Genomic DNA, 16,020 nt, shown 5'->3' with positions numbered 1-16,020 from the left:
TATTGTCAGTATCATATGCTCTATTACTATTCACGAACTACTGTTAAAGTTAGTGTATTGTGCATATTTCCATACTCATTTGAGTAAAATATTAAATGTCATAGCGTGTAAAAAAACATATTTTTCTTATATTAGACTATTCTATGGTAGAGAAAATAAATAAAGCTTATGACTGCATTAAAATAAACACACCAAACGCAAAGACATAAAGTGAAGACAACATATACTACACAACCACGACAATAAAATGGTTTTATGTATCCATATCATTCTGACAAGAAGTCGTGTATAGTGTACTATGCATAGAAAGGAAAAAAAAAAAAAATTTGTCCATAACACATTTTTACATCGATGTCATGATTAGTATGCACCATCTAACAAGCATAATCTTCATCATTCTTTCAGCCTCTACAATGAGTTGGATCTTACCATGCATGGCCTTCAATTCCTCTTTCAATACACAACTCAATTTGTAATTGTTGGAAATCCTTTGCATATGACAATGGCGCCTTCAAGGCCATACCTCGTTCAAAATAACAACATACATCCCTCGGGTGTGAGTGCAGCGCGAGCATTCCTCCTTGAAGGAAGAAGAGGAATACAACAAGGTCGAGTGGATCAGGGCAAAGAAAAGATTAGAGCTGTCACCTAGATTAGGTCTGTGAACTATTTAATTACACCCTTACATGGAAGGACTAAGTTTTACTACTAGAGTATGGGTTTAAATTTTAGGTACAATTTTGAAAAGGTGTTAGGCACCCAAAACCACCCAACCCGTGTGTCGGCTTCCAATCATTGTGTCTTATGTCTTAATCCTATTAAAGACACGTTCAACATTGCATTCTATACTCACATACAAACTAGCATACATCTAGCATACAACATGACTTTAATCATCTCAAAGCCCTAACATACATCTATCATGGCATCATATCATCATAAACCCTAGCATGTTCCTATCTCATTACATCTAAGGGAGCAAACAAATCATGGCAGCAAGTATACATGGCAAAAACACAAACATGGCAAGATCCAAATAACCATGTGATTGCATCAAGAACAAATCATCCAATCAATCATGTTCATAGTTATCATCAAACATATACCCAATGCATGTTCATGTAAATGCATGACTTACTTCACTTACCTTACTGTATCTCAACACTTATGTATCAATGGATGGCCATGTGAATGCATGTTCATGGCATTAAAGTGAGAAATAAAAAGAAACCCTAATCTATCATGTTAAAGGCAAACAAGTAATTAAACAGGGGAACAGAGACTTAGAAGGCATAAAAAGGAACCAAACAAAGGCATATGATGTAAAGAAACAAAGAAACAGAAACAGAAAAGTCAGATTAGGGTTTCTAGACACAAGCATGTGTACGCATATATAGGTCTATGTACGTAGGCCAGTTGTATGCGTACACATATTATGAGTCTGCATGTGCATACAGAATCATGCATACATAGACACGCTTAATGAACCCTAATCTAGAAACACAGAAAACAAGGCAAGCCTCAAAACAATAAATCTAACAACCTAACATACTTTTAAACATACAAACTACTAAACCTTAGGCTAAACAAACATATCTAAGCACAAATAAAGCAAAGAAACAAGATTAAGAACAAGATTAAAGCAAAAATGAAAGAAAAGAGTTTAAAACTCAATACCTCAAAACAAAAGCTTCTAGGCTTGATTTTAACCGTTACCCTTAGTCAAATCTATTCACAATCAAATCTATTTATTAGTCTTTTCACACACACATTTCTCATACTTAGAGACTCTTCTATTTTTTTTTTTTTTCCTTAGTACAAAACTTTTCTTTCATTATAATTCAATGTTGATGCATTTTTCAATTGCAAATATATTTAGGGGTGTGATGAGATTTATGCGTTTTTGGATGTATTTATATTTTAGGGATAATTATAGATTACCCATTTGTGGTTTAGCCCGAATTTAACTTACCTAACCGTAGTTTCATTTTTGACACTTTACCCACCCGTGGTTCATTCCGTTTATGCTCTGTAACCTACCTCTGTTAAAAAAGAAGGGTAAATAAGTATTTTTACGCTCATTTTATATCTCTCTCCTCCCAAAACAAAAGAAAAACAAGATTAAAATATGGTGTTAGTTTCTCACCATTCACAAACATGAAGAACATACACAAACATGAAGAACATATGCCCAAAAAACTAATAAAAATCAAACCAAGCAATACCATAAAAGTCCAAACCGCAGATCTATCAAAATACAATCCCAAATATATAGTACAACATTTGATCCCACCTTTTATACCAGATTGACTTCAAAATTAAGCCCACAAAAAAGAGTCATAAATTGCTAGCAATACATTGAAAATTAACATGCAGAGAGAGAAAAATCACAGTTTCAATTGCTTTGTTGGAAGAAAAAGAAAGAAAGAAAAAAAAAAACTTAGAGAACTTTAATGGAACTTAAGAACAAATGAATTCAAACCTAGGCATATATTTGAAACCCCAATTTCAAATCTAGACATATATTTTAGGACTTCTCAAACCCAAAAAAATAAAACTCAAATCAACTACTCCATAGATCTTAATCCTAAGACCCACAGCGAGTTGCTATCCATGGCCCCACGAACCCAGGTCCACAGCACCACGAACCCACGTTGATGTCCATCGTGACAACCCAAAATCTTAGATCGACCACCAATAAAACCTAAATTGCAACCTACACGTCATGCTCCTCAAAACCCAGACCTAAATCAATCATGCCCCTCCTCCACAAATCAAAACCCAAATCCATAGATTGGCTTCTCCGGTGATGGATCGGAGATGTTGGAGGTGGGTATGGCTTCGCCGGCGTGAGGGAGATTTTTGCCTTGGTGGATCAGGTACATGAAGAGCTCGAAAGTGGGCGGAGGTGAGAGAAGAGAAGAAAAGGGAGAAAACTCACCGAATTGGGGTGGAGTTGCGACAGAGTGTGGGTGGACGTCGGACCTTCGACGGAGTATGGGGTGTAGCTGCGTCTCTCTGTCGTCGGTGCATGGGGGTGGAGCTGAGGTGAGCTTGAGGATGAGTTTCGGGGTGTGTGAGGAGTGTGTGAGAGAAATGTGTGAGATGTGACCAATTCGGAAATCTATTGAAGGTAAAATGGAAAGGGAAATTCATTTACGGCATGGGAATTGGGAAGCTTATTTATTTTACAGTCAAACTGATTTCTATTTTCTGTTTGACTGTATTTTCAAGTGGTGCCAAACACAAAGCTGAGTGTAAAACATTTTCAAATTTTAGTTTACATGCAAAATAAACGCAGCTTTAATGATGATTCTTGGACTAATCAATCAAGTGGGTGCCATTGTAGCATCTAAGATCTCAGGTGGGTGAGCAAGCGTGAGAAAGTGTGTGGGAGATGAGTGTTTAATCTGATTTCTTGTTTGATTTTTTGATGAAACTAGTTAGAGTAACAAAAAAATTAGAGGTGGGTTACGGAGTATAAATGGAATGAACCATGGGTGGATAAAATGTCAAAAATGAAACCATAGGTGGGTAAGTTAAATTCGGGCTAAACCACAAGTGGATAATCTGTAATTATCCCTATATTTTATGTTACATCTTATTACAAGTGTAGAAATTTTGATAATTGGTAAATGTAACTACTTTGAATTATGATGAATGAAAAATTGTTTACCTTGGAAAAAAAATAGAAAAGCCTCTAAGCACATGAAATGTGTCGGCAAAAAGGCTATAATTTGTTGTCATATGTCGCCCTGTCCCCCTACTCGAAAAAAGTATTAATATCAATTTTTTAGAGAGTTTCAACCTATATCGTCCATTCTTGATAATAGCTCTTTTATTATCAGACCAAGACATCAATCGGTTTTTGGTGTATACAGGAATTAAAGCCCAGATTTCTTATTCAACTATAAGAAATTTTATCAGTTGAGCTAACTAAAACTCGCTATTAATATCAAATTTGAATAGGTTTCTTTTCCTTTATCCTATCCATACACTTCTCTTCCCAAATTTAAATAGTTTTTATAATAAATCAAATAATAGGTTAAAAAATTATACAGACAGCATGCAAATATATTTTTCATTTTTCATTATTTTTGTGATACCTAACATACATACATACATACATATATATATATATATATATATATATAAATCAAAGTTTGGCTTAGATTCTTAGAAGTCGTAGTTGCACAAAGTGATTTCACCAAATTGCAAATTTTTTTTTTTTTTAAATTTTAAAAAATAGGTATACTTGTAGGGACACAAAATCTTTAACAGTCCAACAACGATGTTGGGCTCGCACACGGAAAGTCCCTCACAATAATATTTGTAGAGAGTGGGCTTGAAAGGCCAGCGTTGGATCACAGGGCGACATTTCGGGCCGGACTATAGGTGAACCAATATGAGAAAGAGCTTTGGGCTGGATATTCAGGCCCTTCAATCTTGTATCAGGAGGATTTGGCTCCTCGGATCATGTCCGAGGAGCGATGGTGCTGTCCCCGGTTACCCGTCGGCGGGTTTTTATGTGGTGTCCGGCGTATATTATCCAGGCATTCTCTTTCATCAAGTCTTTCTCCAGAAGCTAGATGGGAGAGCCCCTTCTTTTGGTCACATAACATTCTCTTTTATACTAGCCTACGTTCGTTGTCCTTCGTCCACGTGTAGGGTCGATCTTTCCAGGACAGATATCTGTCCCATCAGTCTAATCCCAAAGTTGCTGGAGATGATCCATAAAGCCTAAGATCCCGGCTCTGTTAGGGGCAGTGTCATGTCAGGGAAGGGTATTAAAGACAACTTCCCCAGGATATTTTCTGATCTTTCTAGCTTACTCGTGTTCCATTACTACCCATGAGGTTTTGGACCTGCCGAGGACGAAACCGTCCTCGGCTGTGTCTTCGGGCCACTTTTTATGTTTCCTAGTTTCGAGCTTAGGCCCTGGCCTCCTTCAGTTTAGGACCGGTGGGCTTCCCATAAGCGCGTGGGCCGGACCCATAAACTATTGGACCCCACATTAGCCCCTCAAAATCCTGCTGTCCAACGTCATGGTAGGACAGGTGGATTTTGATGATGTCAAGCCCTTATTGCCGTTCACTTTCTTTGGATCTTGATCAACACTGGCGACTCTTCCCCTCCCCAAGGAACGTACCGGTCTACGAGCCGTTTTTCCTGGATTTGCGTACGTTGCCGTTATGCCGCGTGGTTATCTGCAGCGTGTCTTTAATATCTTCCCATTTACGAGACCTCCCAGATATAACGGTTACTGATGGTGTGGGAGAACGAAGCGGCGCGTTATACTCTGGATTTCCCTGGGGATCTGAGTGTGTCACATACCCTCTTCTTCGTCCCCTATATAAAGAGAGAAGACAGAGGGTGACCTTTTCATATCCGAATCCCTCACGTTCTTCCCAGAATCCACTTCCTCCATCCGGTTACTCCCTATTCAATAATACCTATCTCATAGTAATCCACCATGAACAAATCTTTCCTTTCCCAGAAACGCCATGTCCTAACAAAACTCGAGATGACTCGGTCGGGGCAAGGATGGCGGAGGCTTAAGATTTGCCTCCCCATTCTTTTAGCCAAAATCCGAAGCAGGGACTCGTCACACCCCATTTCTGGTGTGACTGAGTCGAAAACCTCCCTTGTCATCTCCATCTGCTCTCTCATGAGCATACCTAATAAGGCTCCCCTTCTCCCTCTTTTGCTCCTTTTACTTTCTTTTCATTGCTTCCCTCTTCTTCTCCTCCTTCCCGCTCATGTCCTCCATCTTCTTTTTTCCTTGCATTCTTCAGCGACAAGAGCTTGCTGAAGTGCTTCCATGTGTTCCAATTCTTCTTCCTTCTCCTTCATTATTTTTGTATAAGGTTCTTCTCCTGATATGAGCAGTACTGAGGCATAGATTTCAGAAAGACTTTGAAGGCGAGTTCAGAAGACACCTGATGGTTTACTTATTTGTGTTACGGATGTTGTTACTGTTTTAGCAGTTCATTTTTTTTGTATAGGCTTGTTTAAGCCCTTCCTTGTACGTTGTAACAATTTTTCATATTAATAAAAGTTATTGTTACTCTATTTCGTATGTCTTGTTTATATATTCTAACAAATGTGAAAGCGCTGCTCGGCATAATAGTATAGTACTTGAATCAATAATAACTAAGGCCAAAGTAATCGTTGATAAAAAGATGCCACGATAACTTTAACAAAATTATTATTCAACATAACAATCCGACCAGTGAGGAATGAGACTTATCTTAAAATTAGCCGTGATGGGTATTAAATGCCCGATAAGGTGTAAGAAGTAGTTATCCGAGGACATGTTACCCACCGGATGAATGGCCTCCTTAGGTTGACGATCATTAGGTCGTTCTGCCATCTCCATGATACGCGAGCCTTAACCTTTTCCAGTATTTAAGCCGAGAAATTTCTTCATTAGGGCAGTTGATTTCCCAAGAAGCCTGAGTCCGAGGACTTTGCAAAACCTGGGTTTTGTTCAGGACTTATGCGTTTTATCTTATGTACTTGATTTTTCCCTTAGGCTTGAGTCCGAGACTTGTGTCTTTATCGGTACTTGGTTTTCCCTTTTAGCTTGAGTCTGAGGACCATGCAAGCCTTAGGTTCTGTCCGAGACCAATGTCTGCATCAGTACTTGGTTTTCCCTTTTAGCTTGAGTCCGAGGATCATGCAAGCCTTAGGTTCTGTCCAAGACCAATGTCTGCATCAGTACTTGGTTTTCCCTTTTAGCTTGAGTCCGAGGATCATGCAAGCCTTAGGTTCTGTCCAAGACCAATGTCTGCATCAGTACTTGGTTTTCCCTTTTAGCTTGAGTCCGAAGATCATGCAAGCCTTAGGTTCTGTCCAAGACTTTGAGTTCAGATTTTCCCTTTCATTAAGCATTTCCCGAGGTGCCAAACAGGGTGTCCCTGGGCCTTCACGCAAAGCGGGCCTGGGCCGCGAATTCAATGAATCCGCGGATTAAGAGATATTTCTGCAACCTCTGGCCATGCAGTACTTCTTTGACGCCCCAAGGATCGAGGCGCGCCTTTACGAGGCTCCTTGAGTCTCTTGGCTGCAGTTGACGTTGGAAGTTGAGCCAAGACCATTTTGTCTGTAGTGCTCCTTGGGACGCCGCGTGAGTTGACTGCCATTATCTTGTCTTTTCAAATAAATAGGAGGGAGAGAGGGTTGCTTTATATATACCCCCATCCTTTTAGTTTTCTCTCACATCACGCTTCCCATATCCGGAGTTCTCCTTTCTTGGCATAACATGTTGAAAGCGAGGGTTGGGAAGAAAGAACTTTCTCCGCCGCAGAAGCGCCGTGTCCTCATGAGGCTTATAACAGTAAGGTATGGGCACAGGAAGCACAAGTTCAGGAGAGTACTCCATCTCCACCGAGGGGGAACGGCGTCTCTCCCTCTTTTAGTCAAAATCCGAAGCAGGCTCTGTTCATGCCAGCACTTTGGTATGTCAGAAGAAAGATTCTCCGCCATCAGCGCCTCTGCTTAGCAGCAGGCGAATATTTAGAGAAAGCCCCTCAGTTTCCTACTCCCTGCACCTTTCCTTCAACGGTGCCAGGCTCAAGTTGGGTTTCTTTGGCTGCCTGAGTTATGGGCATGTAAGAGCGCGGGGGAAGAATAAGGTCTCGGAGCTGTAGCCAACCTTTCCTCCGACATACCTCCTCGGCTTTCTCCAGCTTTCTTGTATTTTTCTTTTTCTTGCTTATGTAGTAAGCTTTGACGTAGGCTGATTCCAGCTTTTCATTGTACACTGTACTATTTCTTCGTTGTAATAAAAATGGAAATTTCTTTACTTGTTTTGAGCACTGTTTCTTTGACAACACTGTTTCTTGAATGGGTGTGCCCTATGTGTGCGTTTCTTCAAGAATATTTAGAGCAGAATGGGTTGAAGCATAATTCAACTAACTCCAATTTACCAACACTACCAGGCATTATATCGATAATTCATAATAAATCAAACTTAAGAAAACTAACCGAGATATCAGTTGGATATTCTGTGATAAGCGCGTGAATATCGTCCAAGGCTGATGATTTCTAAGCAATCCATCTGAACAATCGATTGGGATATAGGGGACTCCGATGATGCTTTTTTGTATTTGGTTTCCCCATAGGCTTGAGTCCGAGGACCATGCAATGCCTTGGTTCTGTCCAAAACTTTTCTTTGTATTTGGTTTCCCCATAGGCTTGAGTCCGAGGACCATGCGATGCCTTGGTTCTGTCCAAAACTTGTTTGTATTTGGTTTCCCCATAGGCTTGGGTCCGAGGACCATGCAAGGCCTTGGTTCTGTCCATTACTTGTAAGATTTCTTTTTTGTACTTGGTTTCCCCATAGGCTTGGGTCCGAGGACCATGCAAGGCCTTGGTTCTGTCCATTACTTGTAAGATTTCTTTTTTGTACTTGGTTTCCCCATAGGCTTGGGTCCGAGGACCATGCAAGGCCTTGGTTCTGTCCATTACTTGTAAGATATCTTTTTTGTACTTGGTTTCCCCATAGGCTTGGGTCCGAGGACCATGCAAGGCCTTGGTTCTGTCCATTACTTGTAAGATTTCTTTTTTGTACTTGGTTTCCCCATAGGCTTGGGTCCGGGGACCATGCAAGGCCTTGGTTCTGTCCATTACTTGTAAGATATCTTTTAAAGTAGTCTTTTCTCTAGACTGATTTATTTTTCGAAGGTCAGCCCCTAGGCCAGGGAGGGGAGAGTCGGCTTGAGGCCGGAAGCCCCTAGAGCTGTCCGCGCCGTTAGCAGTGCAAGGCGTAGCCCCTAGTAGAAGCTTATGGCGGAGCAACGACTGCGTGTCGCCGGAGATGGGAAAAACTCGTGAATCTCCGCTTGCTAGAGAGCTGACTCCTGCGCCACCCGTGCCAACGCGTAAGTCTTTCCCACAGACGGCGCCAATTGTAGGGACACAAAATCTTTAACGGTCCAACAACGATGTTGGGCTCGCACACGGAAAGTCCCTCACAATAATATTTGTAGAGAGTGGGCTTGAAAGGCCAGCGTTGGATCACAGGGCGACATTTCGGGCCGGACTATAGGTGAACCAATATGAGAAAGAGCTTTGGGCTGGATATTCAGGCCCTTCAATCTTGTATCAGGAGGATTTGGCTCCTCGGATCATGTCCGAGGAGCGATGGTGCTGTCCCCGGTTACCCGTCGGCGGGTTTTTATGTGGTGTCCGGCGTATATTATCCAGGCATTCTCTTTCATCAAGTCTTTCTCCAGAAGCTAGATGGGAGAGCCCCTTCTTTTGGTCACATAACATTCTCTTTTATACTAGCCTACGTTCGTTGTCCTTCGTCCACGTGTAGGGTCGATCTTTCCAGGACAGATATCTGTCCCATCAGTCTAATCCCAAAGTTGCTGGAGATGATCCATAAAGCCTAAGATCCCGGCTCTGTTAGGGGCAGTGTCATGTCAGGGAAGGGTATTAAAGACAACTTCCCCAGGATATTTTCTGATCTTTCTAGCTTACTCGTGTTCCATTACTACCCATGAGGTTTTGGACCTGCCGAGGACGAAACCGTCCTCGGCTGTGTCTTCGGGCCACTTTTTATGTTTCCTAGTTTCGAGCTTAGGCCCTGGCCTCCTTCAGTTTAGGACCGGTGGGCTTCCCATAAGCGCGTGGGCCGGACCCATAAACTATTGGACCCCACAATACTTTTTTTTGTTCTTATCTTAATCCTATAATTTCTAAGTTGATAAATATATTAGTTTGATTACAATCCAAATTCTTTATCTAATCATTTTATTATTATAATTTATAAGTTGATAAAAAATCATAATTTTATTACAATCCAAACTCTGCATCTAATCATTATTTTTTTATTTTATTTAAATGATATTACTACAAGTAAATAAAAACAACAACATAATATTTTTTGATTTAAAAAAAAATCCAAATTCTTCATCTATTCCTTTGATAATTATAATTTATAAGTTGATAAAAAATCATAATTTGATTACAATTCAAAATCTTCATTCTTTTTATTATTATTATTTAAATTATACTACTACACGAGAAAAATAACATAATTTTTTAGATTTAAAAAAAATAGATATAATTTTTTTTGTTGATTAACAACAACGTAATATATGATTTTGTTCTATAGATCTATTTTACAATTCTATTCAACTATTTTTAGTTTTTTAATAAAACATTAATGTGGCATTTGTAATGGGGTTATGTTTTAGGATTCCTAGGAATATTAAAAGATTCTCATATTTGGGTGTAAATTACACTAGGGACTTATATGCCAGGAGTATCTAGATTCTCCTTTAATCCTTTTTTTTTTTTCTAGGAATATGGATTCCTTTTAAAATAAGTAAGTATCCAGATTCCTAATCTTAAAAGAACTTGCATTTTTTTATAAATTGTAAATTTTAACCATTTTTTCCCTATCATTTAATGATCTATATATATTAATAGGATTGGGGGAGTGAAAGTCTTCCTGTATTTTGAAGGCAATGACAATATGTCTATTTAGAATTTTGTGGTAGAAAATGTTAGAATACAAACATTTTTCCATCTTTTATTTTGTTAAGTTTTCTCATCCTAAAATAAGATACTGTATTCTTTGACATTATTACTCATTCGATTGTATAGCTAATGAAAAGTATTTTCTCTTCAATCTCTTCAAATAACGCTTGTAAGCAGTTTTTTTGTGAGCTTGTTTTGCGGTGGTTAATTCGGTAGGGTAAACTAATTTCTTTCACAACTTTTTTTGAATCATACCCATTGAATAATAGGTTAGTGAAGTGAGTGTAATATTTGTAGTACCAAATCAATTCCCTAGCCTTATTCTTTATTATGACTATATTGCTACGGTGTTTTCATTGCTATGGCAGTGTTATTATTATAATTGTTTTTTTAATTTTTAAAAAGAACTGAGCACTTTACTCCATTTAATCCATCAAAATAGGATAAATTGCAAGAGCTTATTCATTCACAACACAAACTAACTTTAATTCCCAGATCCTGTGAAGGTATCTCATGCGCATACAAGAGTTTTCCAATATCCCAAATTCAATACAATCCATTTAATTTAATGAGAGAGTCACTTTTTGAATATGGCTAAGGATATGGCCAAGCACAATAAACTGCCCTGTTAAAAGCATTTTACAGGCAACACATGTCATTGACAAGCTTTTTCCTATTTGTTTAGATAAAGGAGAAATTCTATTATCAAAACAAACACAATTTACAATGAAATCCAAACACCAAAACAAACCCAAAACATTTGCAAATACTAACCTCTAAACTTCCACAAATACCACTAACCTTCTTTATTACAATTCCAAATTATAACAACTATTCCAAACCACACAAGTACATCACATCGAAACCAATGTTCAAAGCTCACAGCAAACCCACGACTGAATATAACATTTGCAATCTTAAATTCAAAACTTTGACATCAATCTTTGCTATTAGATGATAGCTGATTCCACAATATTCGCACATGCACATCAGTTTACCAAGGCCAACCACTATGGTCACACTGTTAATGTAAAAATAAATTCAAAAAGAAAGTCAGTGGTTAAATAATTATTTGGAATAAAAAAAATACACACAAGAATAAAATCTTGATGAAAAAGAAAAAATTGCTCTGCCGCTTTGACGAAAATTCATCATGCCTTCATTTTCATCATTCTTTTAAAATACACATCTATGAACCGTGTAAGCACCATCTTCTTTGCCATAAAAGTCTGAGATAGATCAGTGATTGTTGTGGAGTGGAAGAAGGAAACAAATCTAGAGTTTTGAGAGAAAAAGATCTCTATGGAGAGATTTATAAGGCCACTAAAACTAAATACAAACTGATGAGATTGAGCTTTTGGATTTCAAATTTATATCAAGTTTTTGAATCTTGCTTGTTTATAAATTAAATTTATTTGAGTTTTTTCAATTAATTCCTTTTTTCATTTATTTTTAAAATTTTTTTAACTAGAGTTAAATTTCTGTGGTTTTGTTTCCTTTTTTTCATTTAGGAAGTTGAATCAAAATTGTTTTAAATGTGTGGCCTTTTATTATTGGTTGGGACTACTTGGGACCTAGGTCTTAATAATTTCTCCTAAAGACCATGCAACTACTACACACCTTGTCAAACGCATATGGAACAGAGATAAGAAACATTTCTAAGACCAAAATACAAGCACTCCAAAACTAAATTCCCAAAAAGAAAAAAAAGCCCATTACAAAAATTCAAACACCCAAATACTCAGACCGAACCAAATGGTAAAAACTGGGGGGAAAAAAAATATAAAAATCCAAATAGATAGGAAAAAAATTACCATTATATATTCTTGCTTCCATGGCTGGCAGGGCTGGCAGGGCTGGCATGACGGCCCTTCGCCCCCTTCTTCCCCTTTGTCCCCTTTGTCCCCTTTGTCCCCTTTCGGCCCTTTGTCCCCTTTGTCCCCTTTCGGCCCTTTCTCCGCTTTGTCCCCTGGGTCCCCTTTTTTCCCCTTTCGCCGGCTAATGGAAACCGTCACTGTGACGGTTAAGGTGATTGACATTGTTAGAGCGAAGGTAATCTCCAGCACGGCCGACACTGGTACTGTTTGTTCTTGACATGTAGCACATTTGTTGTCATTTGGTGGTGATGGAGTGAAAGGGGGAAATTGGGGGAAAGGTGGGATTGGAGGAAACTCAAGTGCTGGCGCTGGAGTTCTTGGACGCGGAGTAAGGGACGGAAATGTGGGGAAGGGTGGTGGTGGTGGTTCTGAAGAGAGGGTTGGAATTAGTGGTGGTGGTTGTGAAGAGAGGGTTGGAATTAGTGGTGCGATGATGGTGGTAAACAACATGAAGAACAGGGCAAACATGGTTGAAATATTTGGATGTTGTAGTTGGAGGTGAAGCTCCATCTGCTCTGAAATACCCACAGAGCCATGCTTTTTATAGTTGCTTGGATCACCATCGTTTGGTAGATAGTCTCAGGCAGTCTCAGACTTCACCAACCTTATTATTATTTTTTGCATGAACCTCTTTTGTTTTGTTATTTTTTATGGTCTGCTGCTAAAAGCCTTATATGTTTGATATATAGCACATGAGTTCAAGTGATATATTTTTTTTTGAGAATCAAGTACAATTGCTATAAACTGCTTGATGCAATATGTTATCCCAAATGTAAAGGTGCTTGATGTTGATTGGAAGAAGGGTGCTTTCATTGTTAAGCCAATAGAAGATTGGCTAGATTAGAGGCAATTGATTGCCGAACAAGACAAATGATGGCACCCATGATATTGTAATAAGATATTTTCTTCTTTCTTTTTTCTTTTTGCATGAAAACATTATTAAAAAAGGTTACCAATTATATATTGACCTACGATGGTTGCGTCTCTCTCTTCTCCCAATCATACGTCACATTGGGTAATAAAGAACAAAGTTTCTAAAGTATCCACAATTTTACTGTAAGTTCCTCCTCCATCAACCATCATTGTATTTTACTTCTGGGTTTTCTAATCTCTGCGTTTAGATAGTTTATCTGTATATTCTTAGTTAGCGTGCGTTTGCATACCAATATATATATTTTTTATTTTATTTTTTTGGTCTCAAGGCACTGTTTATAAACCAGCCAACACCTAAAAATGCATAAATAGTGTTTGTGAACAGTATTTTATTTAAAAAAAAATATTTTATTATAAAATTTTCAGTAATAAAATTTTCAGGTTTCAACAATAATAAATGCTATATTAATTAGGAACTATTCTTAGAAATTTTTTATTGGAAAAAATCGTAACTAATTTTTTTTTTTTTAATTTTTATAAAAATAGTATTAAAACTTTTTTAAAATAACTTAATAACACTCGTTAATCAGAATCATAAACAAATACATTAAATATATCCCTTCGCATTGAGCCATGTTTTTTATTACCTGTGCTGCACTACAAAAAGTGATTGCTATCTAGGAATTCTTGTTCAGCAAGCACTACTGTTATCTTCAATTCAGCCAAAAAAAAAAAAAATATTAGCTGTGCCTTCCGGATAGCTGTGCATGAGGAAGTGGATGGGACATCGTAGGCAGTCTATAATTTAGGGACTATGGAAAGATGCATGTTTCCAAAACATGCATCCTCCCCCTCACTAGGGGGTGGACCCCAAGTGAGGGGGAGGAAGAGGATGCATGTTTTGGAAATATGATGAATTTTCTCCTTTTAATGAGACATTAATATAGATTTTCTGTCTTTGCTTTAGAAGAATTCTTATTTTATTTATAATTTAGTTGCTTTTTGGGAAAAGTTATCTTTAAAATTACTTTAAAAACTAATACACCAGATTTAAAAGATTAGTTTTAAAATTTTTTATGCAAAATAAAAATAATTTATTTTTTAATGATTTTTTAAAGTTAATAGAAGTTTTAAAGACATTAGTTCAGAATATATTTTTATAAACTTTTTATAAAAAAATAGAAATAATAGTTTTTTTAATAATTATTTATATTTCTCGTAAAAATAGTACTAAAACTTTTCTAAAATATTATCATTCATGTGTTAACATGGTTTATAATTTATTAATAAAGATTCATATAATATATGTCTTTTAGGCTCAAATTAATTATTTATTTTAGAAAATTTTTTATGAAAATTTGAAAAATATAAAAAAAGTTAATCATTTTTTTGTTTTCTTGTAAATTTTTTTCTTAAAATGAGTTAGCAATATATGCCATAAATAAAATATGAAACTCTATTAACAATTGGAAAATGTTATAGTATTTGTTAAGAATAATTTATTGTGATGTCCATCTAATAAAAAAACTTGTATAAATTGGTGAGGTGATTAAAAATAGTACTAAAATAATAAATGAAACTCAAAAATTAACTTTATTCACTCTATATTTTCTAAAATTTGCTTAAGTGGCACCTTACCGTTAACATATCCTTAACAATTATCTTTTTTTTTTTTTTTTTTTTTTTTTTACAAGATAAAATTCTACTCTAATCTAATTTAAGTGTATATGTGTGTGAAACTCCCTCCTAGAGACTTGAACTCCGGCCCTTACTCCCCACACCCCACAAACATTTATACTTGTAAAGTGAACATCGCACTAAAGATGTGCGGTGGTTTTAACAATTATCTTAAAGGTACTGCTTTTTTTTTTCCCATTTTCTTTATTCAATGTCTTTCCTCAATAGTTGCATAGATCAAATCACAGTTTTTATTACCCAATGTGACGTATGATTGGGAGAAGAGAGAGACGCAACCATCGTAGGTCAATATATAATTGGTAACCTTTTTTAATAATGTTTTCATGCAAAAAGAAAAAAGAAAGAAGAAAATATCTTATTACAATATCATGGGTGCCATCATTTGTCTTGTTCGGCAATCGATTGCCTCTCATCTAGCCAATCTTCTATTGGCTTAACAATGAAAGCACCCTTCTTCCAATCAACATCAAGCACCTTTATATTTGGGATAACATATTGTATCAAGCAGTTTATATCAATTGCACTTGATTCTCAAAAAAAAAATATCTCACTTGAACTCATGTGTTATATATCAAACATATATCCTCGTATCAATTGAAAAGTGTGGATGCCCACTTTTTTTTTTTAATATTGTATCAAGCAGTTTATATCAATTGTACTTGATTCTCAAAAAAAATATATCACTTGAACTCATGTGTTGTATATCAAACATATATCCTCGTATCAATTGAAAAGTGTGGATGCCCACTTTTTTTTTATTATAAAAAAAAAAAAAATTGTTGATGACCATTTGAGATAAATTTATATACTTTTTTTGTTCTTTAGTTGAGAAGTTCATATTCATCTTCATATTTCCATGTCTTACACTCTTACTAATGATTTATTTTATTTCATACTATCGTTATCAACATAAAACTTTGTCCAAATTCAAGCTCTGTCCAATTTATAAAAGGTAGTTGTTTTCATTGTGTCTTTCAAAGCCAAAGTTTATTTGTGTGACATATAACACAATGTAAATTTTCTCTAAGAATTAGTAATTGTACTATCTAATTTATCTATTATCGCATTGATTCTAAAA

At 36.7% G+C, this 16,020-nt stretch overlaps 1 protein-coding gene across 1 annotated transcript; it reads right to left on the bottom strand.

Moving 5' to 3' along the window:
• Positions 1-10,938: 10,938 nt before the first annotated feature.
• Positions 10,939-12,920, bottom strand: LOC126720488 (uncharacterized). The gene is made up of 2 exons (XM_050422982.1): positions 12,309-12,920; positions 10,939-11,515 (listed from the first exon to the last, which is right to left on the bottom strand). Exons 1-2 carry the CDS (start codon positions 12,879-12,881, stop codon positions 11,489-11,491), a joined length of 600 nt encoding a protein of 199 aa, XP_050278939.1. The 5' UTR covers positions 12,882-12,920; the 3' UTR covers positions 10,939-11,488.
• Positions 12,921-16,020: the final 3,100 nt, after the last annotated feature.

This window comes from Quercus robur, chromosome 4 (assembly GCF_932294415.1).
Source record: "Quercus robur chromosome 4, dhQueRobu3.1, whole genome shotgun sequence".
NCBI lineage: Eukaryota > Viridiplantae > Streptophyta > Magnoliopsida > Fagales > Fagaceae > Quercus > Quercus robur.
The sequence above is the reverse complement of the archived record's forward strand: the minus strand, read 5'-3'. Positions and strand labels throughout refer to the sequence as shown.